The sequence below is a fragment of the Gymnoscopelus braueri genome, assembly GCF_963280865.1.
Source record: "Gymnoscopelus braueri genome assembly, chromosome: 22".
In the NCBI taxonomy this organism is placed as follows: domain Eukaryota; kingdom Metazoa; phylum Chordata; class Actinopteri; order Myctophiformes; family Myctophidae; genus Gymnoscopelus; species Gymnoscopelus braueri.
The window spans coordinates 33,279,770-33,303,358 of NC_137624.1; the positions used below are offsets into that span (position 1 = coordinate 33,279,770).

Consider the following 23,589-nt stretch of genomic DNA (forward strand, 5'->3'; position numbering starts at 1 on the left):
ATGAGAGCGTGTGGTCACAAAGAAAAACATGTCTTGCAAACAACACCTGCCTCTCTGCAACCACCATCTCTGCAGGCATGGATGCCGATTTATGTTGGGTGGGTAGGGTACTCAACAACAAGTCACACACACATCAACCAAGTTTTAACCCCTTAATCAGAAATACCTGATGAATGTCAGTTGGAAACATGGTACTCGCAATAAAATACTTTTTTTTGCTGTAAGTGAAGACAGTGTGCACGATCATCATTCTTTCCTGTCTCATGCACTGGCTGCCTGCTCCTACGCACCTGTCCCAGTAGGTGTGCAAAAATAACATTTTTTTAACTACATTTCAAGTCATACAATTTGATTACTGGCTGATGATGAAACCATAACTGGTATAAGGACTTTGCAGATTACAGGGAGAGAGTTTGAATGACAGAAATCTGTTCACAATAACACACGGTATCAGAGTGGGTACATCATGCATCCTGTGCAGGTTACAAAGCATCACACAATAGTCATCCGACCGACACATTTCCTGTGGGTGCTCGGCTTTCTCATTGGGTGCTCGCTCGGGCTCCCCGGCACCCAAAGGATTGGCGCTAATGTCTGCAGGTCTCTGCACAAACATACACAGAACAGAGAGAATGTTCTGTTTTCTATGTCAACTGTATGCATGCAGAATGGGCATGTAAGGTATTGTGTCATATCACTATGTTACTTATGATCTGGTGAAAAAATATGGGTAATCAAAACGCCCTTCATGACAGTTACTCTATGCATTTAATTGATTTCTTTATTTTTTAAGAACAGATGGCCTCAGTTTAAAGTTAGCTCCATGTCCTAACCTTTGAAGCTGAATATTATTGTATCTTGACAAAAAGGTCACAGTTGATGGCCCTGGATCTGAGAATTTGTACCAAATAGATTTTCTTTATAGTCCTTCCATCCGTAAACATCTAATCTCTGCACTGCTGGTGTGAAACTTTGCACACAGACTGCCTGTTGAGCCGTGGTGGACAGTAACGGAGTAAATGTACTTGAGTACTGTACTGAAGTACAGATTTTGAGTATCTGTACTTTACTTGAGTATTAGATTGTTTTGATACTTATTACTCTTACTTGAGTACATTTCCAATACTGTTAGGTTGGCTGCTTATTTTTTCTCCCCTAAAATGTAATTGGCCACACTTCTGCTCTCACCCTAGCCGTGTTTCTCGCTTCCCCCTCCGCTCGCCTCTTTGTTACATCTTGTATGGGTGTATAGGAGTAAAAGTATTTAGTTCTGGTTCCTCAGTCATTTCTATTTTCGTTTGTATAGGTGTTTCTGCAGGCTTTTTTAATGAATAAAATGTAATTTTGTCCAATCTGTATGGTAGAGTATGTTAATACAATATAACTTATACCAGGCATGACTTATACAATTGGGGCGGTAATATTTTGTCTCCCTGCTCTTCTATTGAGACATTTAGACCGTGTCAAAGGTCATGTCTTACCTAGACACAGGATCTGACATGAATTTTGACCAGATGTGTTAGTATAGGAAATCAGAGGTTGTTTGTGTGGAGACCAAGCAAGTCGACTTGTCTCTGTGCCATCTTGTTTTGACAGGGTGAAGTTCGTCACTCTGCATGTCGGCGTCATCTTGTTTTGACAAGGTGAAGTTAACGGTTGTGAGTGTGGGTACATTTTGAAACATCCTCTGCTCTCGTGAGAGCAGCAGAGGATGTGGTCACAAAGAAGGCTGTATGTCATGTCTAGCACTGAGAAAGGACCTAACCACATGCCTTGCAAACAACACCTTCCTCTCTGCAACCACCATCTCTGCAGGCATGGATGCCGATTTATGTTGGGTGGGTAGGGTACTCAACAACAAGTCACACACACATCAACCAAGTTTTCACCCCTTAATCAGAAATACCTGATGAATGTCAGTTGGCAATAAAATACTTTTTTGCTGTAAGTGAAGACAGTGTGCACGATCAGCATTCTTTCCTGTCTCATGCATTGGCTGCCTGCTCCTACGCACCTGTCTCAGTGTATAAAAGGACCTTTAGTTTTTTTTTACTACATTTCAAGTCATACAATTTGATTATTGGCTGATGATGAAACCATAACTGGCATAAGGACTTTGCAGATTACAGGGAGAGAGTTTGAATGACAGAAATCTGTTCACAATAACACACGGTATCAGCACGGGTACATCATGCATCCAAACATACACTGAACAGAGAGAATGTTCTGTTTTCTATGTCAACTGTATGCATGCAGAATGAGCATGTAAGGTATTGTGTCATATCACTATGTTACTTATGATCTGGTGAAAAAATATGTGTAATCAGTACTAATCACGGTAATCAAAACGCCCTTCATGATAGTTACTCTATGCATTTAATTTTTACTTTTTTATTTTTAGAACAGATGGCCTCAGTTTAAAGTTAGCTCCATGTCCTAATCTTTGAAGCTGAATATTATTGTATATTGACAAAAAGGTCACAGTTGATGGCCCTGGATCTGAGAATTTGTGAATAATAGATTTTCTTTATCACCAAAGTACATTAAGAACTGGAATATAATTAATTTGATCTGAGTGCAGCTTTGTCAGCGATGTGTCACTCATGGCCCCTGCTCATGTGTGACTCCTGTTATTTCCTCATGAGAAAATAATAATCTTTTGAGGCACTGGGGTTCACGCTGGACCCAAGGAAGACTAAGCTGACGCACTTTTGTGGTGGTGGCCCCAGAGCTGTGGAACAATCTCCCCCATATCAGATCTGCTATGTCCATCGAGAATTTTAAATCCTTACTAAAAACTAACTTTTTCTCTCTGGGTTTTATCAACATCCACTCATAAATATTCCTATTTTAACTCCTATCCAACATTTCCTACATTCTGTAAATAAATCAAATTTTCAATTGTCAAATGATACAAAGTAAATGTACAATCTCGCTATGTGTCTGTGTCTCCATGCATATATGTTATGTGTTTTATACATGTTACAGTATGTGTTTTCGTTCTTTGATTTGATGTATTTACCTGTGCAGCACTTTGGTCAACTAAGGTTGTGTGAAAACTGAAAATGTGCTCTATAAATACAGTTTTATTGATTGATTGATTGATTGATTGATAAGCTAGTAACTCCCATCATGATTACTACTGACATCGACTATGCAGATGACATTGTCCGAGTCTCGGACACAGCAGAGAATGTAAGGGAACTACTATTGGCAGTAGAAATGGAGTGCAGGAAGAACTGCCTCAAGCTCTATGCCATGAAAACAAAAGTATCGGTATTTAACACAGAGGACATCATTGCCACTGCCAACGGGACAGTGCTCGAGGTAGTCGAGGACTTCAAAGGACTTTTACTTTTACTTGTACTTTAAGTATTTTTAAAAGCATGTACTTTTGAATACTTGAGTATATTTCAAAGCAATTACTTTTTTACTCGTACTTGAGTAACATTTTGACTGAGCTACTTTTACTTGTAGTGGAGTAAATTTGACCAGGAGTGTCTGTACAGTACTCTACTCAAGTACTGGGGTTGAGTACTTTGTCCATCTCTGTAAACGCTCATATGCTGCAACTTTTCCCAGCTCAGTCAGCCATTCCTGCACAGAGGGTCCCCCTGACATCTTCCACCCCCTCATTATGATCTGCTTTCCCACCATAATACTGGTCTGGATCCATTCAACATCAGATGATCCCTTACAGTTAGACTATGACATAGTAATGTGATGCTTCATGACCAAGACCAAATATTTTGATTATGTTGCCAAAAAGAACTGAACAAAGTGGGACAGTCCTGGTTGAGCCAAAAGTTTTAACCAGTATAGATGCTTCAGTTCTAAATATCGCCAGGCCTGTGTCCTGGGTAGACTAAAGTCTAGGATTAATGTCTCAAAACATTTAGAACATTTTAGAACCCGATTCAGAGTATGGGTATGGGTTAGTTTTAAAGATCTGGGAGACTTTCTTCCAAACCATCTGAAAATGGGATATAATAGGATGGGACTGGAATTCAGATGCCAGCTTAACCGAAAGGCCAGCAAGGGGGGATAAAGAGGGGAAACCAAGTTGCTCCATGACCTGGGAGGCCTCTCTGGAGCCAATGACCATTGAGCCAAGTGTCTCAAACCAAAAGCATAGTAATAAAAACAAGTTTAGGCATGCAGTCCAAGTCCTCTCTCATCAACTGACAACTGTAGATTTTCTATTCACATTCTGGCTCTTTTACCGGTCCATATAAAATTCAAACCGTATAAAATATTTCCTAGAGATATTTAGAGGGAGTGACTGTAACAAATTGTTTAACTTCGGGATTCAATTTATTTTTAAGACTTTTACTTTTCCCCACAAAGACAGAGACAAACGAGACCACCTCTCCACATCGACTGGGATCTTTATAAAAAGACGGTCCATATTCACTCCACTAATAACATAATTTATTACATAAATGATGTTATTTAAACAAAACAAATTTTGTTGAGGAAGAGTAGGCCTAATTCCCAAATACCTCAAGCCGATGGAAGCCCCTTCCTGGAAGAGGCTGCGGGGGCAATATGCCATCAGGGGGAGAGCCTCAGACTTCGAACAGTAACGTTATACCCTGAGGGCCCTATTATGGACGTCTTAATTACCGCCAGGCCTTATAACTTAACTTAAGACGTGGAGGCGTGACCAATGCCATTTTGCTATTATGAGTGCGGTAATCGGCGCACTGCGCCAAAGGGCTATGGGGTAAAACGGCCCTGAATTAGTCATGGGTGTGTTTGGGTGTTACTTTAATCAAACCAATCAGCGTATCGGCTGCCATTCCCTTTAAGATCAGCACAAGACGCAGTGCTATTTTCCTTGCGTTAAGCGGAGAGACCAAAAGAGAAAGAAATCTCATATTGAAAGGAGAGATGTCCAAGTGCATGCCTGGCCGTCATAATCACTGTATCTGTCTAATTAAACACATGTGTTATCTCTTGACAAACCAACAAATATTCACATTTTCAGTTGCCTATTAAAGCATCTCCCCTTTCTATCTATCTCAGCGCAACAAGCACATCGGTATGTTTCACACATTTGCTCAATGCAGCTACTGCTGCCCAAAATGTCTGATCTCCAAGCAAAAGAAAAACGGTCGCTGCGTGATGCGTTGTATGCTTGTAGATCAGATCTGTTTGCACAGCATATGTGAAAGTGAAAGTAAAATGGCAATGCTGTGCTTAGAGAGAGAGAGGTGAAGAGAACTCACATTTTATTAATGAAGTAATAAGCCTTACACACACACACACACACACACACACACACACACATGTGTGTGTGTGTGTGTGTGCGTGCGTGCGTGCGAGTGTGTGTGTGTGTGCTTGTATTACTACTTGTGTAGCCTGCCCCAGCCAGTCTCATACAGTATCTGGTCTAGAGGGGGGATTCAAAATCATCCGTGGGCTCCTATTGACGGGCGACGCCCACTGCACTCTGGTTGGTTGGGTAAATGAAAGGTTGACTCCCACTTCCTAATTTCAACGGCTTAAAATAAAAGCCTGGAGATCGAGGCTACTACTTGTGTAACGCAGAAGTCAATCCCAGAGAATGTCTCCTCTTGTCAAGTGACTTTCTGGATCGCCGTTGTTCATGTTGTTGTTTTTGATCATTTAAACACAGGGATTGAATCAGTCCTGCGGGTTTTAACATAGTTTTGTGGCACAGGACGTTTATTTTATTGTTAAGAAGTTGGTGACATCGATGGAAATGCAGCCTCACAAGCAGCCAGCTGCTTCACTGATGTTAATACTGGTGTTGCTGGCCAACATGCCAGATAATGAAGCCTTCGTGTTTGGTGGCATTGCAGCGGCAGCGGCAGCGACAGCGGTAACGGCAGTGGCAACGGCAGCGGATTTGTTTGGTATTAGGCAGTGTATGGTATATAATATTTTATACCATCTATAATATATATTATAGTATATAATATATATAATATATATAATATACCATCTATTATACCATAATACAAAAGTGTATACTATATATACCAGGAGGTATATATAGAATAATAAGACTCAATAACAATGAATATATTTATATCATCCCTGTAGTACTCACAGCGGCAGTGACCACCAATCCGATATCTTGTTATTTTAAGGAATGCTGCAGACCGGATTGGATCTCTTTCAACAAAACAGGTAACATTCATAATAACAACATACACCAATGTTTGGTTTGTTGAACACAGGTAACGTTAATATTGTTGAGAGTTAATTATATGCAGTGGGTTCCCTTGATTTTATTGGAGCCAGGTGAATAGTTCGGAATAAAGGAATAAAGTTCAACTCGACCTTATTGCCTTTTTGTCTGGACCTGAATCATTCCTTTTGGAAGATTTATTTGGCATTACAATATTTATATTTAACGGTTAATTTAACTCCATATTTTCATAACAAGGTACTGTTTTCAATGACCCACCTGAACATTTTCTGTTTAATGAAGAGCTGGAGAGACGGGGAGACCACTGTTACTGAACAATAAGGTTGCGCAGTGTTATGAAATCTTGACATCTTGTCAGCCAAACCTTGCCACGTGATTATTGATTAAAGAAGCAGTACAGACAATGGCAGTGCGCCAAATAAAAGCTTCATATAAAAAAAATCATATATAAAAGAACCACTAACTTAATCGAGGTTGGCTCCAGCTCAAGTGGGCACAAAGCGACCTGGAGCTGGAGGATAGCCAATTAGCCAGGAATGCCTTCGCTAAATCCACAAAGTACAGCAGGGACAGTGCAAGGTGGAAGTCATGCACCGCAGCTGTAACCAACTACCTACTGTAGCAAAGAGAATGGTGTCTTTCCAAACGGTGGGAAAAAAAGGGTTTAAAGACATGGTGAGCAAATTGGATCCACAGTATGAGCTGCCAGGTAGAAGGTTATTTCAAAAATGTCTATACCTGACTTAATGGCCGTTCATGCTGAGCACTATAACTATAACTATAACTATATCGTTCACCATTGTAATTATTTTATAGTTGGTGTGAACTCTGCCATCCACTTGGCCCTTTTATACAATAAAGTTAGAGAGGACGTGCAGGTGCTGGTGGCAGGATCTGACTTCTATTCACTGACGATTGTTATGATATAAAAGCCACTTTAGTATTGTGGAATGTGTATTATAGGTCAAACATTATGCCTACCATTGCCTACTTGGCAATAGAAATGTTTAGTATTTTATTTCGTAGGCCGAGGCATCAACTCCTGGATCCTGGAGTCCATAAAGTGCTGTTGTTTCTCCCATAATGATCTGTTCGTTTCTTTGAACACACTGAAAGGAAACTAAATGCTTTATTTTATCCTTTAGCAATAGCAGCCTGTCTAATATTGGCTGGAAATGTAAATTTGTTTGAATGGGTCTGCATTAACGGATCGGTCGGATCGGCCGTGCCGAACTCTAGATATGAGGGCAGCGTAGCAGCCCGAACTTCTTTCTTAAAAGGCAAATCAAGAAAAAAATAATTCACAGGGAAAATTCAGGAAAAGTGAAGAGAAGTTTGAAGGTCACATGTCAAGTCTCTACCACACAAACTGATACAATGTTTGTAATCATGTTGATATTATACTTTGCATTCATTAGGTCTGGAGGCTGACCTGAAGCTCAAGCTGTTTGGGCAGCATATAGCATCACGCGTCATCGTGAAAGCTGTGTCTGGATTCATGAACGACGACAACCGCAAGAAGCCCCTGGTCCTTTCTCTCCATGGCTGGACTGGTACAGGGAAGACCTTTGTCAGCAAACTCATAGCTGACAACATCTACAAAGAGGGCGCGAGCAGCAAATTTTACCATTATTTCAATGCTGGACATCATTTCCTACACGCCCATTCCATTGACAAATACAAGGTATTGTAACATCTAGCTCTAGAATTTTTGTTAAAAAGTTACTACGCTGGGACAACTGGTTCTTTCTGACTACACAGATACAATTGTTTTTTTATCGTTCTGCATTTGTCTGTTGTTTATCCCCAGTCTCAGTTACAGCACTGGATCAGAGGCAACGTCACCAACTGTCTAAACTCAATGTTCATCTTTGATGAGGTGGACAAGATGCCTCCTGACCTGATTGACAGCTTTAAGTCCTTCTTAGATTACTATGATAAACTGGATGGAATCTCCTATCGGAAAGCTATATTTATCTTCATCAGGTGAAGACAAAACTCATTATTGTCTTAAAGGGATTCTAGGCAAGTTCAGAGATCAAAAAAAGAAAAAAAAACTGTTGTCAAACAGTTAGTACCGTTAACTGACAACCCCTTCAGCCAATCAGCAGTTCAGCCCCCTTCAGCCAATCAGCAGCTCCTTTTCCCCATCCCCAGCCAATATGACGCAGGGGGACTTTAGAAGGGGCCATGCCGAAAATAGGTTGCTTTATTCGGATACATACGTGTCACTGCCCGCCCCTGCCGGTTCTCTGAATTTAAAATTTTAAATAGGCTCTGTCATGATTAATTGACCACATATGACCACAAGTTAAACAACTACATTCTATCCAAACGATATCTTAAAAGTAAATTCCGTGCCTCAAAAAAAAGAAGTTTGAGAGCGTTTTAAAACCGAAAGTAAAAAGTAAAAACTGCCCACAGAAAACAATGGTGGCTCGTTCCATTTTTGTCGGCTGCACTCGGTTCCATTCGGTTTCACTCGAACAGTTCACACGGACGTGCACATGCGTGCGTTTGATTTACCTCCCGGACACCCAGATGTCAAAACATAAACAGTAGGGAAAATACCGATTTCAGAAAGAGGACTGTGTTTCAATGCAGGAAAACACCCCAGCATCATTATATAGTGGCTGATAGAGGAGGAAAAATGCTAAATATATATATAAAAATATCTTTAAATTGTAGGCTTAATGTTGCCTAGAATCCCTTTAGATAACAATTATTTCTTACCAGGGGAATCAACTGGTTGAATGAACACAAACTCTGTTAGAATTGCTGATGTGACATACTGTATTGGTTGAATTACTTATGGTGTAATTTACTTCTGCTAATTCTCTCACTGCCAACACAATCTCAGTGCTAGGCAAATAATAATTATTTCTATGGATGTGCCACTCTGTCTGCAAGGGTCCACTTATTGAGATGTATTAGTTGTTTCATTGAATGCACTAGGAACATTTGTAAATTCTATATTATTTCCTTTTTGTAATTCTGTACCTATGTGCGTGATAAAAAAGGGGGGGGAAGTATTTAGGGTTTAAGTGGTTAAGAGAGTGGGGAAAGTCTTCCTCAGTTTTAATTCCAGTGTATGGATGTGTTTTCTCATCCTCTGATGTAGTACTAGTATCAATCCTTCAAGCTTAGCCTAGTTACCATCACCAATACATCTTCTTTGTAATTATGCAAACAATCAAAATGAATGGTTCAGAAGTATTTAAATCCACAGTATCCATCCTTCCTTTTTATTTAGTACGCAAAATTACATAGTCTTTATAAGTACAGCTGAAATGTATCTAATTTTGCCCAGAGCAAAATCGCGATTTACCCCCTGGTGTGCACAATAAAAAAAGTACTTGCTTATTAGATTTATTGTAACACACAATTGTGATTGTTTTTTTATATTTTGTTTGTAATAGTAATGCTGGAGGAGACGGCATCGTAAACACAACTCTGGATTTCGTGAGATCAGGACGAGACAGAGAGAAGATTGAACTGAAAGACCTGGAAAAGAATCTTTCTGAGGCTTTGACCAAAAACAGTGATTACATTACACATTAATACGTTACTGAAATGCCTATACTGTATAAAGAGAGGGACATTGACATTAAAATTTGATTAAGCACATGAAACCAAGCGTCCCTATTCTGGGCATGTCATAGTAGGCATTCTGGAGAAAATATGCGAACATTTGCAGAAAATGTTTGTATTGAGGGGGATACATAAAAACAAATACTGACTACTCCCCCCCCCTTCTCATGTCTTTTTTTTTCAACCTCATGGTGTAGGTGGTCATAGCGGATTGGTAGTCAAGAACCTGGTGGACTTCTTCGTACCATTTCTCCCTCTGGAAGAGCAGCATGTTGTCCTGTGTGCTAAGGCTGAGATGGCTGCCAAGGGCCTGATGCCAGACGAAGACGTGGCCGACAAGTTGGCCAAAGACTTTAACTATTTCCCGGAGAATGAGAAAGTCTTCTCTCTCACAGGATGCAAGACAGTACAGAGCAAGCTAGATTATTATCTGTAACGTTCGACATCTGTTTGATAAATATTAAAGGGATAATTCTTCTTCGGACACAACACCAGAGGAAGCTCCACTGATCTCATTCCCCCCAGATTCGGCACAAACATGGGGATGAATTAATTCTACTATCATGCCACAATGTGGAATGCCCTACCACCAGCCATCAAAACTCCCTACCCTCCTTCAAAACCGCCATAAAAGAGCACCTACTGTATATGCAAGTCTTCTAACTTGCCAAAATAAATTATCCCTATTATTTTTCTGTACTTTTACCGCTCCTAGTATTGATGATTTTTTGTATAATATTTTATGTCTTTACTGTATATGTCTTGATGAATTGAAGACCACAATGGAAACAAGCCCTCATGGCTTTATTTTGTATTATCCTTTCAGCATTATTGTATAACCCTCTGTAATTTTTGCAAACTGTTAATAAAGTATTCAATCAATCAATCAATCAATCAATCTTCTTCTGAATACCAAGGACCTCAATGGAAACAAGACCGCAATGACTTTTTTGGATGGACCTTTTAGACAAAGTATCTTAACGTATTGTGAGCTTGTAGATCTACTATTTCTATTTTTATTTGCTGCTGGTGACCCCCCTGGAACCGCATCAAGGATCACATCAAAATCAGTTTTAACACTTTTTTTCTGATTCAGCCATCTAAAAATAGCCGTTTTTAATTTTCTTTGAAAGATGTTGAAAAATCTTGAAAATTTTGGAATACTTCTGAAGATTTGAACACAAATCTTCACTTATGGGGATCCCTGGCACAAAGGTTTTTGACATGAACATGTTTGAGAACCTGTGTTTATGAAGAAAAAAAAGAGGGGGAAAAAAGAATAGCGGCTGTAGTCGGAAAGCATACATAAAATAATTGATTTGCCTAACTAGTTCCTAACTTAATATTGGGGGCTGTAGTCTGGAGGCATAAATATGTTATTTGCCTAACTAGATCCTAACTTCATATTTTACACTGCAATACTTTTGCACATGTAATCCAGTTAGACAATCAATTAGGCGGCATACTATTGATGCGGTAATGTTTCAGTTAGCACTTGAGGTCATCATCTGAGCCATCAGCTTCCAGGCTAAACGCCTTCCAAAGGTCTCATTTGCATTCATATACAATGTTAAAATAATTTCCGACCATGTTTCAAAGCACATGTATTCAATTGTTTAGTCACGAAAATGTGTCAATTTACCAATTTCTATTAAACTTTTCTGCCTCGTGGCGATAAAGCAGAAAGGCAAAGCACATATTATTTTATTCTCCCCTAACCCCAAAATTTGCCAATTTAACAATTATTCTGTCTCGCTAATATGTATGAATTTCTCAAAGGTGTAGAGTGTTCCAGAACACTAAGGGCCAAGTGTTCGCTGGTGCCCACTGTTCTCACCAAGTTCTCACCAAGCGGGCCGAGTGTTCCGGGACACTCGGGCCGCTGGTGCCGAGCGTTCCGAGAAAAAAAATGGGCAGAGTATTGGTGCCGAAGGTTCCGGTTACCCATTTAAAAAAAACATGAAAAGAAAAAGGATTTTTTTTTTTTTACACATCTTCTCTTATGGAAGTCCCTGGCACAAAATCTGTTCAGATGGGGGTACGCGGCCAAATACATAATCAATTTGTGGGTCATTGAAGTGAAAAAGTTTGAGATCTACTACCCTAGAGGGATCTACAGTAGGCCTACTTTGTCTCAATAATGTGGTACCATAACATCCTTGCTGTGATAACCACATGGTCCGTAGAACCGTCACATCTAGCAGAACAGCTGCCTTCCAATCTCTGTATGGTGTGTAGGCCTACTAGGCTAGTGACAATTGGCCCCGATTCATTATACTGGTCGTAAATATGCAGTAAATAAAGTTCGTGTAGTTTCCTCATCAGATGGTAAGATTTATTAGGCTGTTGTGTGTGGCGTTCATGTGATCAATATACAGTAGCCTACAGTAGGCTATTACAAATTAATACCGCGGCACGGACACTGGAGATGCAAGTCAGTCCCTCCGCAATTTCATTAAGGCATCATAGTCATTTTCATTATTACGTGCAGTGGTGGACAGTAACAGAGTAAATGTACTTGAGTACTGTACTTAAGTACAGATTCTTAGGATCTGTACTTTACTTGAGTATTAGATTTTTACCAGGTTGTCAAACCTGGTCTAACAAGAGGCAGACCTACTACTCATCATTCGACAGATTACAGATTTGCATTCGACACTTTCATTTGTATTCGACAGATTTGCGTCATTGGCTGTCCTTTAAGCCAATGGGGATATTTCCCCATTTTCCCATACTCTGAACGGGGCGGCCTCGTCCTCCCAAGCTATGGGACTAGACACGCCTCTCGCCTCTATGCCTAGTACTACACACGCCTGCTGTCGGATGCGCGCTTATATAGTACTTGAGTAAATGTACTTAGTTACTTTACATGCGCGCTTATCCAGTACTTGAGTAAATGTACTTAGTTACTTTACACCTCTGTGTGTGTTGTACAGACAGAACATTTTCGCCGACGACTTCAGTTCACATCGCTCATCGCTCGTCCCTGGCACAAAATAGATATGGGGGGGGGGGGGGGGCTGTGGACAATACATATTAATCTGGGGGTACTTTACTTTACGCGAACGGCGTTCTTCTATTTCGCCGACTGTGTTGTTGACGGACAATGGATGCACGCTTATACAGTACTTGAGTAAATGTACTTAGTTACTTTACACCTCCTCTGTGTTGTATGCAGACAGACAGAACATTTATTTTTCGCCGACTTCACATCGCCCGTCCCCGCAGGGAAGGGGGTTCCCTGCCACAAAATAGATGGGGGGGAGGGCTGTTGACAAATACATATTAATCTGGGGGTCCATGAACATGTTTGAGCACGCGAATGGCGTTTTCCTTTCGCCTCTTTTTTTTTTAATTGACTTTACTTGTAGTTCTTCATCCACTACATTTATAAGGGTACATTATTAATGTGTCAGGATCTGTCTCTTTGTGTCTTTCTGTTGTATTGTTCCCTGTTCTCCTTGTACTGTTATTTTGTAGTGTTGTCTTAGTGTTTCCTGTTTTGCCTTGTTGCCGCTTCCTGTCTTGTCTCACCTGTTTATGATTGCATTTGTAGTTCACCTGTGTCCTGTTCTGTCTCAGCCATTCATGTGTTGATTGTAGTGTTTGTTTCACCTGTGTCTAGTTAGTCTTTGTGTATTTAAGCCTCCCAGTGTTCAGTGTACCTTTGTTCGATTATAGTTGTTGTTATGGTGTTCTGTCTACGATCTGTAATTAAATCCTTGTGTATTAGACCTATTCTTCTCCTGCCTATTCTGTTCTGCACCTGGGTCCAACACTCCTGCCTTGCACGTGACAGTATAATCGGACCAGGGATGGACCCAGCAGAACAGAGACTTTTCACAGAAAAGGTAGATAAGTTTGACCATGCTGTGTCCTGCCTTGTCGCCGCTCCTTCCAGTCAGCGGGCTGAGCTTCACGAGTCTGTTAAAGCCCAGCAGTTGTGGTTAAAGGAGAGACCTTGGGTCAGCCATTTTGTCCCTCATCTGAGCATAGTCCAGGAGAGGCTAAAGACCTATCTCCAGGCCAGCTCTGTCTCCCCTGCTGCCCAGCCTGCACGTCCTGTCAGAATCGGGATCATGAGCCTGCAGCCTGCCTGTCCCACTCCGGGTCCAGATCAGAATCCATATGTCGGCACCAGCCTGGCTCTGGGAGGCCCTCGTCGGGCTGGCACCAGGAACGTTGCCTTGGGTCGTGTTGCCACTGCTACTAGCACCCAGTCGAGGCCTCGTAAGAGGTCTGGTCGCCGCCGCTCCCGTCGCCACCGACGCACCCCACCACCCAGCGATACTGAGACCCCACCACCCAGCGATACTGAGTCGCCCCCACCCAGCGATACTCAGTCGCCCCCGTCCAGCGATACTGAGTCGTCCCCGTCCAGTGATGACGACATGCCGCCACCGCCCAGCATCCCTCTGCACCGCACCACCCTGGCCAGCACCCCTCTGCCCAACACGCCGCCGCCCGGCGCACCTCTGCCCGGCACCCCTCTGCCCAGCACTTCTCTGCCCAGCATGCCGCCGCCCAGCACCCCTCTGCCCAGCACTCCTCTGCCCAGCACGCCGCCGCCCAGCACTCCTCTGCCCAGCACGCCGCCGCCCAGCACTCCTCTGCCCAGCACGCCGCCGCCCAGCACTCCTCTGCCCAGCACGCCGCCGCCCAGCACTCCTCTGCCCAGCACGCCGCCGCCCAGCACCCCTCTGCCCAGCACGCCGCCGCCCAGCACCCCTCTGCCCAGCACTCCGCTGCCCGGCACCAGTCCTTTGGCCACTCTACCTGTCTGTCTGTCCGCCTGTCTTCCAGTTTGTATGTCTGCATGTCTGTCTGCTAATCTGTTTGTGCGTCTGTCTACTCCCCAGTCCTCTAACTTCCATTCTGTCCTGTTTAACCACCTGCTGTGTCAGATCGCCTGTTTGTCCGCTTGTCTGTCTGTCTGTCAGCTAGTATGTTTGTCTTTGGGTTTGTCTCAGTTTGTGCCTGTCTGTTTGTCTGTGTGCTTGTGTGCTTGTCTGTCCTCCTGCCTTTCTGTGTGATTTCTGGTTGTATGTTTGTACGTTCCACTGTCTCTCTGTCTGTCAGTGTTTCCTCGTTTCTCTGCCCGTTTCTGTGTTGCCCTGGACTAAGCCCAGTCTAGTGTGTTTCTGCCCAGTCTAGTTCCTTGCCTTGCCAGTCCAGTTTTGTGTGCATTGCCCCAGTTTTCCCTCCGTCCGACCCCTCCACCCACTCTGTTTGGGTTTATGACTTTGGTTTTGGGATGTCTGGAATCCATCCCTTGAGGAGGAGGTACTGTCAGGATCTGTCTCTTTGTGTCTTTCTGTTGTATTGTTCCCTGTTCTCCTTGTACTGTTATTTTGTAGTGTTGTCTTAGTGTTTCCTGTTTTGCCTTGTTGCCGCTTCCTGTCTTGTCTCACCTGTTTATGATTGCATTTGTAGTTCACCTGTGTCCTGTTCTGTCTCAGCCATTCATGTGTTGATTGTAGTGTTTGTTTCACCTGTGTCTTGTTAGTCTTTGTGTATTTAAGCCTCCCAGTGTTCAGTGTACCTTTGTTCGATTATAATTGTTGTTATGGTGTTCTGTCTACGATCTGTAATTAAATCCTTGTGTATTAGACCTATTCTTCTCCTGCCTATTCTGTTCTGCACCTGGGTCCAACACTCCTGCCTTGCACGTGACATAATGAACCAGTTGAGGTACTTCTACTTTACTGGAGTATTTCCAATTATCAGTACTTTTACTTCTACTCAACTACATCTCACAGGCAAATATTGTACTTTTACTCCACTACAATTATTTGAAAACTTTAGTTACGTGTTACTTTGTAGATATACATTATTATAAAACATACATTTACCACTTTAGATTTTATACCTACAAGCTCACAACATGACAGACAGACACCAGCGTACACGCGCACGCACGCACACGCACACACACACACACACACACACACACACACACACACACACACTTTATATTGATAGCCAACCAATGAACCTCTCTGTGGAGTTATTTTGGTTGCATTGGAATGGCTGAGATTTCATTTTAAAGACCACTTTTACATTTTGTGCTGCAGATTGGGGGAAAAAAAGCCTGCCGCAACCTGGTATATTATGACTTTGTCATTTCTTGTTTTGATACTTATTACTCTTACTCCAGAACCTGGCAACTTGGTGTTGCCAGGTAGAGAAACAAGCAACCAGTGTTAAATCGGTCGGCGTTAGCGGTAGCCTCTCAGGAAGTTTCAGCGCATGTTTGACTATCATGAGACTCTACAATGAGTAGTAGTAGAGAAAAAAATAACTTTGCATCGGTTACAATAGACGAATTTCCCTAAGCCACGCGCTCCTATTATGACAACGGAGGGGGTTGAAAAAATGACGACAGGGGAATCTCTGGAAAAAAACAACACCACTGTTTACGTCGGTAGGTGAGTAACGAGACATCAAAGATAACACTTAAAATGTCCGGAATTCTCCTTTAAAGAGGCACTATGTAACTTTTTTTTAATGAATGAAATGATTTTTTTTTTTAATCTGTATGGTAGAGTATGTTAATACAATATAACTTATCCAATTGGGGCGGTTATATTTTGTCTCCCTGCTCTTCTATTGAGACATTTAGATTGTGTCAAAGGTCATGTCTCAACAAGACACAGGATCTGACATGAATTGTGACCTGATGTGTCAGTATAGGAAATCAAAGGTTGTTTGTGTGGAGACCAAGCAAGTCGACTTGTCTGTCTGCCATCTTGTTTTGACAGGGTGAAGTTCACCGCTGTGCATGTCGGCGCCATCTTGTTTTGACAAGGTGAAGTTAACGGTTGTGCATGTGGGTAGATATGAAACATCCTCTGCTCTCGTGCGTGTGGGTAGGTATGAAACATCCTCTGCTCTCATGAGAGCGTGTGGTCACAAAGAAAGACATTTCTTGCAAACAACACCTGCCTCTCTGCAACCACCATCTCTGCAGGCATGGATGCCGATTTATGTTGGGTGGGTAGGGTACTCAACAACAAGTCACACACACATCAACCAAGTTTTAACCCCTCAATCAGAAATACCTGATGAATGTCAGTTGGAAACATTGTACTCGCAATAAAATACTTTTTTGCTGTAAGTGAAGACAGTGTGCATGATCATCATTCTTTCCTGTCTCATGCACTGGCTGCCTGCTCCTACGCACCTGTCCCAGTAGGTGTGCAAAAGGACATTTTTTTAAAACTACATTTCAAGTCATACAATTTGATTACTGGCTGATGATGAAACCATAACTGGTATAAGGACTTTGCAGATTACAGGGAGAGAGTTTGAATGACAGAAATCTGTTCACAATAACACACGGTTTCAGAGCGGGTACATCATGCATCCTGTGCAGGTTACAAAGCATCACACAATAGTCATCCGACCGACACATTTCCTGTGGGTGCTCGGCTTTCTCATTGGGTGCTCGGGCTCCCCGGCACCCACAGGATTGGCGCTAATGTCTGCAGGTCTCTGCACAAACATACACTGAACAGAGAGAATGTTCTGTTTTCTATGTCACTTGTATGCATGCAGAATGAGCATGTAATATAATCTGATGAAAAAATATGTGTAATCACGGTAATCAAAACGCCCTTCATGACAGTTACTCTATGCATTTACCTAATCGTTGAAGCTGAATATTATTGTATCTTGAAAAAAAGGTCACAGTTGATGGCCCTGGATCTGAGAATGTGTACCAAATAGATTGTCTTTACCACCAAAGTACATTAAGAACTGGAATATAATTAATGTGATCTGAGTGCAGCTTTGTCAGCGATGTGTCACTTATGTGTGACTCCTGTTATTTCCTCATGAGAAAATAATTCTCTTTTGAGGCACTGGGGTTCACACTGGTCCCGAGGAAGACTAAGCTGACCGCTCTTTTGTGGTGGCCCACATCAGATCTGCTAAGTCCATCGAGATTTTTAAGTCCTTACAAAAAACTCACCTTCTCTCTGGCTTTTAACAACATCCACTCCTAAATATTCCAATTTTAACTCCTATCTAATGTTTTCTACCTTCTGTGTACATACTGCAGGTGCAAATGAACAATCTCGCTCTATGTCTGTGTTATGTGTTTTATACAGTACATGTTTTTGTTTTTGTGTTTTTGTTCTTTGATTTGATGTATTGCTTTTCTTTTACCTGTCTGTGCAGCACTTTGGTCAACTAAGGTTGTGTGAAAATGTGCTCTATAAATACAGTTTGATTGATTGATTGATAAGCTAGTAACTCCCATCATGATGACTGACTATCAGATGACATTACCTGTGTACCAGCCGTATCAATTGTGTAAAAGTAGCTTTAATACTCATGGAGTTATGTCACTAAACGTATATGGTGTCCCAAATGTGGAAAACATGAAACAGTCCTAATGAAATCTACAGTATCACACAGATTCATTTTATTTTCAATTCACTTATCAAGGGAGGAAAAATATTAAGTTCACTTGAGTAGAAGTCCCTATGAAATGTCCCAAAGTTGAGAACATTTGTAAATATTATGCAACTTCAACAAGAAGAATTCAGGCGTACAGTAGAACTACAAATAATGATTTAGCAAACCTGACTGAGGGAAACCAAGCTCCACCCATTTGATGCTCAAAGTTATCCTCATAACAGCAAGTCATTCACTTCTGTAGAGTTTATATCATTTAACATATGTTTACAGGTTATACTATTGTATTTGACTCCACCTGCGCTGTCTGCATCAAATTGCCTACAGTACATGGGCTTCTTCATAAACTGATAGGTAAATAATTGCAAATATTTTGGAAAGTGAAAAGATGAGAAGGACCTTGCCAAATCAAGTAGCTAATCAGCTAGCTGGAGAGTGACCTAGCTTAAAGTTACATTTAGTGTAACAGAGCCTGTCCAGAAGCCTGATTTGGACCCTGATGACTTTGCTAACTACCGGCCAATCTCCAACCTTCCTTTCCTCAGCAAGACCCTGGAAAGAGCAGTAGCTGCACAGCTACATCAGCACATGACCATGAACTCTTTGAACCTCTCCAGTCTGGCTACAGAGCCCACCACAGCACCGAGACCGCCCTGATTAAGATCACTAACGATCTCCTCAGGGCTGCTGATTTAGGCCACATCAGTATCCTTCTGGATCTCTCTGCAGCCTTTGACACCGTCTCCCATTCCATCCTCCTCGACCGCCTTTCCACCCACCTTAGACTCACCGGATCCGTTCTCTCCTGGTTCCACTCATATCTGTCCAACAGGCAACAGTTTGTCTCCATAAATGGATCCAGCCCCAGTAAACCATGCCACAGGGTTCTGTACTAGGTCCCCTCATTTTCACCATCTACATGCTCCCGCTTGGTCAGATCATCCGCCACCATGGTCTACGTTTCCACTGCTACACTGACAACACCCAGCTGTACCTCAGCACTACACCAACCACTCTGCTACCTCCACAGTCCATAGTCAACTGCCTTCACGAAATAAAGACCTGGATGACCACCAACCTACTCAAACTCAACAGCAAGAAAACAGAGCTCATGGTCATGGGTCCCAGGGCGCAGCTTCAGAGGATTGGTGATTTCCTCCTCCATGTGGATGGCGGCTCCATCTCTCCATCCCCTGAAGTTCGCAACCTGTCATCCTGGACTCTACCCTCTCCTATCAATCCCACATCAAATCTATAACCAAATCCACCTTCTTCCACCTCAAAAACATTTCCGGACTCCGGCCGTCACTCTCAGACTCTGTTGCTGAGACCCTCATCCACGCTTTCATCTCCTCCCGCCTGGATTACTCTAACGGTGTCTTGTTCGGGCTCCCCAACAAAGCCCTGGATAGACTGCAGTATGTACAAAACTCAGCTGCCAGAGTGCTCACCCGCACCAAACACTGGCAGCACATCACCCCCACCCTCAAACACCTCCACTGGCTTCCGGTTAAATTCCGCATCACCTACAAACTGCTCCTCCTCACCTATAAAGCTCTCCATGCCCTAGCCCCACGGTACCTGTCAGACCTCCTCGAGGATTACTCCCCAGCGTGGAACCTGAGGTCTTCTGACTTGGGGCTCCTCACCACCCCTCACAGCAATAAGCAGACCCTCGGCGATAGAGCTTTCAGTGTGGCAGCCCATGCCCTCTGGAACTATCTCCCCATGGAGATTCGCCAGATGCCAACACTGGACTGTTTCAAGTCCGCACTGAAGAGACACTATCATTATTATTAGAAGCTGCACATCGCCAAGAAAAAAAACGAAGAGACAGAAGACTGTGAGACACAACAGCCAAGTCAAGATCTCTCTGAGAGGCAAATACTACATAGAGCTGCAGATAAATTGAGACAAAGCATGGACCATTTTCTCATCATTCATCTCATCATAACCCTTAGTTTAGTGTCATCATTTAAATTTCTTTAGAGAAAACAGTTTTGTCAATTACTTCAGTGAGCTTAATAAAAGCTTTGTCAAAGATACTGGTCTGCTGTTCTGATTATTTATGTTTTATTTCAGTTTGGCAGCTACTATATTTCGTTTAGAGATTTTATGATGTTTGGCGTCATACACAAAGACATCCGGGTACAATCAACCTTTCTGATGCTGCATGACAGACCGTGTCTCTGGTACTCTTACTGTACCTGTACCAGTCTTAATGTCAGATGTTCTTGTCTTGTATGGCCTTCCCACAAATGAAACAATCTTTCTGTCTAACAATGTTGTATTACCCTACGTAGTCTTCTTGATGAGCCTGATGCATGTATTGTTTGCTTTAAGATACCATTCTTTTTAAAGGAAAGTATCTGTCTGTTGAGCAACATGTAGTATGCTTTGAAGGCCTTCTGCTGTGGGCTTTTTGACATACTGTATGGATCTTGTTTCTTTACTTTTTCAGAATGTTTACCAAGGATGATACAATGATGTGACCAGATATTGACATGTTTGTTCATCACACTCCATTCTGGTAAACAAAAAAAGAAAAAAAAAGAGAAAGAAACACTTCAGAATTTGTACAGTATCTATGTTTTAAGTACACTATTGTTAGGTTCTATGTACAGTACACTAACCATGTTGTTACCAGTGATACTATAAGGCTCTGTTCCAATCTGGCGAAACTGCTATTGAGTGCTGCTATTATCAATGTAGGCTACTGGACAGGCTCTGTTACACTAAAAGAACTTTAAACTCCGTCACTCTCCAGCTAGCTACTTGATTTGGCAAGGTCCTTCTCAGGTCCTTCTCATCTTTTCACATTCCAAAATATTTGAAATGATTTATCTATCAGTTCATGAAGAAGTCCATGTAGGCAATACGACGCAGATAGAGCAGGTGGAGCCATACTAGTATAACCTGTAACATATTTTTAAATGATATAAACGCTACAGAATTGAATGACTTGCTGTTATGAGGATAACTTTGATCATCAAATGGGTGGAGCTTGGTTTCCCTCAGTCAGATTTGCTAAATAATTGTCCGTGAGAGTATGTTTTACCCCCTGTCCGTCCGTGTGTGTGTGTGTGTGTGTGTGTGTGTGTGTGTGTGTGTCCGTCCGTGTGTCCGTCTGTGAACAGCTAATCTCCCGCACCGTTGGCTTGATCGCAGCGAAACTTTGCACACACACTCCCTGGATGCCAATTCAGAACCTCTGCCCCAAATGTTTCACATGGGCCTGTTATAGCGCCACCAGGAGGCCGATTTGTGCAAAACATATATTTTGACAGTACTCCTTCAGATTTGATCCAAACATCACGCAAATCAGTACACAGTATCTCTATAGTCATGTGATCAACACGGATCTGTCCGATTTTCCATATTCCATCCTGATTGGTTAAGATTGCCTTCCAAAGTTTGCAGGATTGGTTTGTTTTAAACAAAATGCCTCAAATCATGAACACAGCATGCGATTTCCTTGACATTTTGCACGCACATTCCCACTAGGCCGAGGAAGAAATGGCACCCTTTTCACATTGGCCAGTTATAGCGCCACCAGCAGGTCTAATTTAGCAACACACATTTTTGGAACAAAATGCCTCAAATCATCAATGCAAGGTCCGATTGCCGTGCAAGGCCTAAGAAGAAATGGCACCCTTTTCACATTGGCCTATTATAGCGCCACCAGGAGGCCACAATAACCTACCTAACCTGGCGGAGACCTGTGCTCCGAGGAGCACTTTTTCTAGTTGTTAATAGTTCTACTGTAGGCCTGCATTTCTCTCTATTGTTGAAGTTGCATATATTTTATAAATATTTTAACAATTTCTCAACTTTCATACATTGTTGGGACTTCCACTCAAGTGAATGTGTTAATATTTTTCCACCCTTGATAAGTGAATTGAAAATAAAACTAATCTGTGTGATACTGTAGATTTCATTAAGACTGTTTCATGTTTTCCCCATTTGGGACACCATATACGTTTAGTGTCATAACTCCATGAGAATTAAAGCTACTTAGCTACATAGGTCCTGCTATGACAATCCATGTCAGAGTCACTTCAAAGTAAAGAGAACATTCTACATAGATTTACATTTCCGCCTATGTAGGTATGTGTTCAAATGATTGTATCTCCTATTTACATTCAGATATTGACATTCAGTCTTTTTTAGAATGCGCACGGGGCCCTAGTGAGGGCTCGCTTATTTTGGGGTTACAAAATCATGGGATAAAAAGAAAGAAAAGAAAAACCCGGGGGGGGATGGACCCCTGCGAAACATCGCAGACCCCTTCGGACCCCCGCGAAACATCGCCTAGCCGCGCACAGGGTTCTAGTGAGGGCTCGCTTATTTTGGGGTTACAAAATCATGGGATAAAATAAATAAAAAAAACAGGGGGTCCTTGGAGTCTTGGGACCCCCGCGAAACATCGTGGACCCCTTCGGACCCCTGCGAAACATCGTGGACCCCTTGGGGGTCCCTGGACACCTACAGACACGGCGAAAGAAAACGGAAAACTGTAAAGCAACAGCCACGCATGCAAGAGGTTGCACATGAACTCTGCAGCCGCATGGGCGCTCCAACACAAACACTCTGACATTAAGCTTCACACAACAAACATCAGCACCACACTTTTGTCCAAAACACACAATATCTCCTCTCCCACCAATGTCATGTGTTGATTTATCCACAGCCGTACAGACTCCATTTGACACATTTTACCTAATTTATCCAGCTCTCACTGACGCTCCCCTAAATACACTCCAGGGTTTGAAAATACCCACTTCACAAACGGGTGCCGTGCATCACCGTTCCAATGACCAAAACTCCACTTCGGGATTTCGCAAAGACCCACGAAAGCGTTCAGTAGTCCTCGTGTGTGTGTGTGTGTGTGTGTGTGTGTGTGTGCGTGTGTGTGTATGTATGGTGCGTGCATCACCGTTCCAATGACCAAAACTCCACTTCGGGATTTCGCCAAGACCCACAAAAGCGTTCAGTAGTCCGTGTGTGTGTGCGTGTGTGTGTGTGTGTGTGTGTGTGTATGGTGTGTGTGTGTTTGTTCTCTTCCCCAGACTTAGATGGAGGCTCTAAAGGCGTGCATTTACTTGCATTAAGTGGCGTGTGACAACACACAGTTGATGCACGTTTTCACTCGACTCTTCTCGGCTGCACTCGGCTCGGTACGGTTGCCAGGACCCGGATGAACGACACAGACGGCTGAGGCACGGCCGGCCGAGGCACAGGTCGCGCATGCGCACCATTCCCAATTGTAAGATAAGATGTCCTGACTTCATTTATGCCAAGTTTTAAACCTGTCAGAGCTTCCATTGTGAATCTACATGAGTTTTTATGCCTCAACCCCAAGACGGCCAGGCTTTATTTTTTGTGTGGGGTGTATA

At 42.5% G+C, this 23,589-nt stretch overlaps 2 protein-coding genes across 2 annotated transcripts in view; both read left to right on the top strand.

The window, feature by feature from the left end:
• The window catches only part of LOC308078773 (torsin-1B-like), a 91,381-nt gene that overhangs the window by 17,583 nt on the left and 50,209 nt on the right, over positions 1-23,589 (top strand). The window lies entirely within an intron of this gene.
• Positions 5,554-10,658, top strand: LOC308078770 (torsin-1A-like). The gene is made up of 6 exons (XM_080420114.1): positions 5,554-5,894; positions 6,073-6,159; positions 7,600-7,865; positions 7,992-8,167; positions 9,601-9,722; positions 9,970-10,658. Exons 1-6 carry the CDS (start codon positions 5,723-5,725, stop codon positions 10,206-10,208), a joined length of 1,062 nt encoding a protein of 353 aa, XP_080276240.1. The 5' UTR covers positions 5,554-5,722; the 3' UTR covers positions 10,209-10,658.

Bases quoted from the DNA above. Each gene is read 5' to 3' on its own strand.
- LOC308078770 (XM_080420114.1), top strand. From the start codon at position 5,723: ATGGAAATGCAGCCTCACAAGCAGCCAGCTGCTTCACTGATGTTAATA. The intron at 5,895-6,072 runs GTATGGTATATA...TCATCCCTGTAG, and splicing joins TTTGTTTGGTATTAGGCAGT to TACTCACAGCGGCAGTGACC. The intron at 9,723-9,969 runs GTGATTACATTA...CTCATGGTGTAG, and splicing joins TGAGGCTTTGACCAAAAACA to GTGGTCATAGCGGATTGGTA.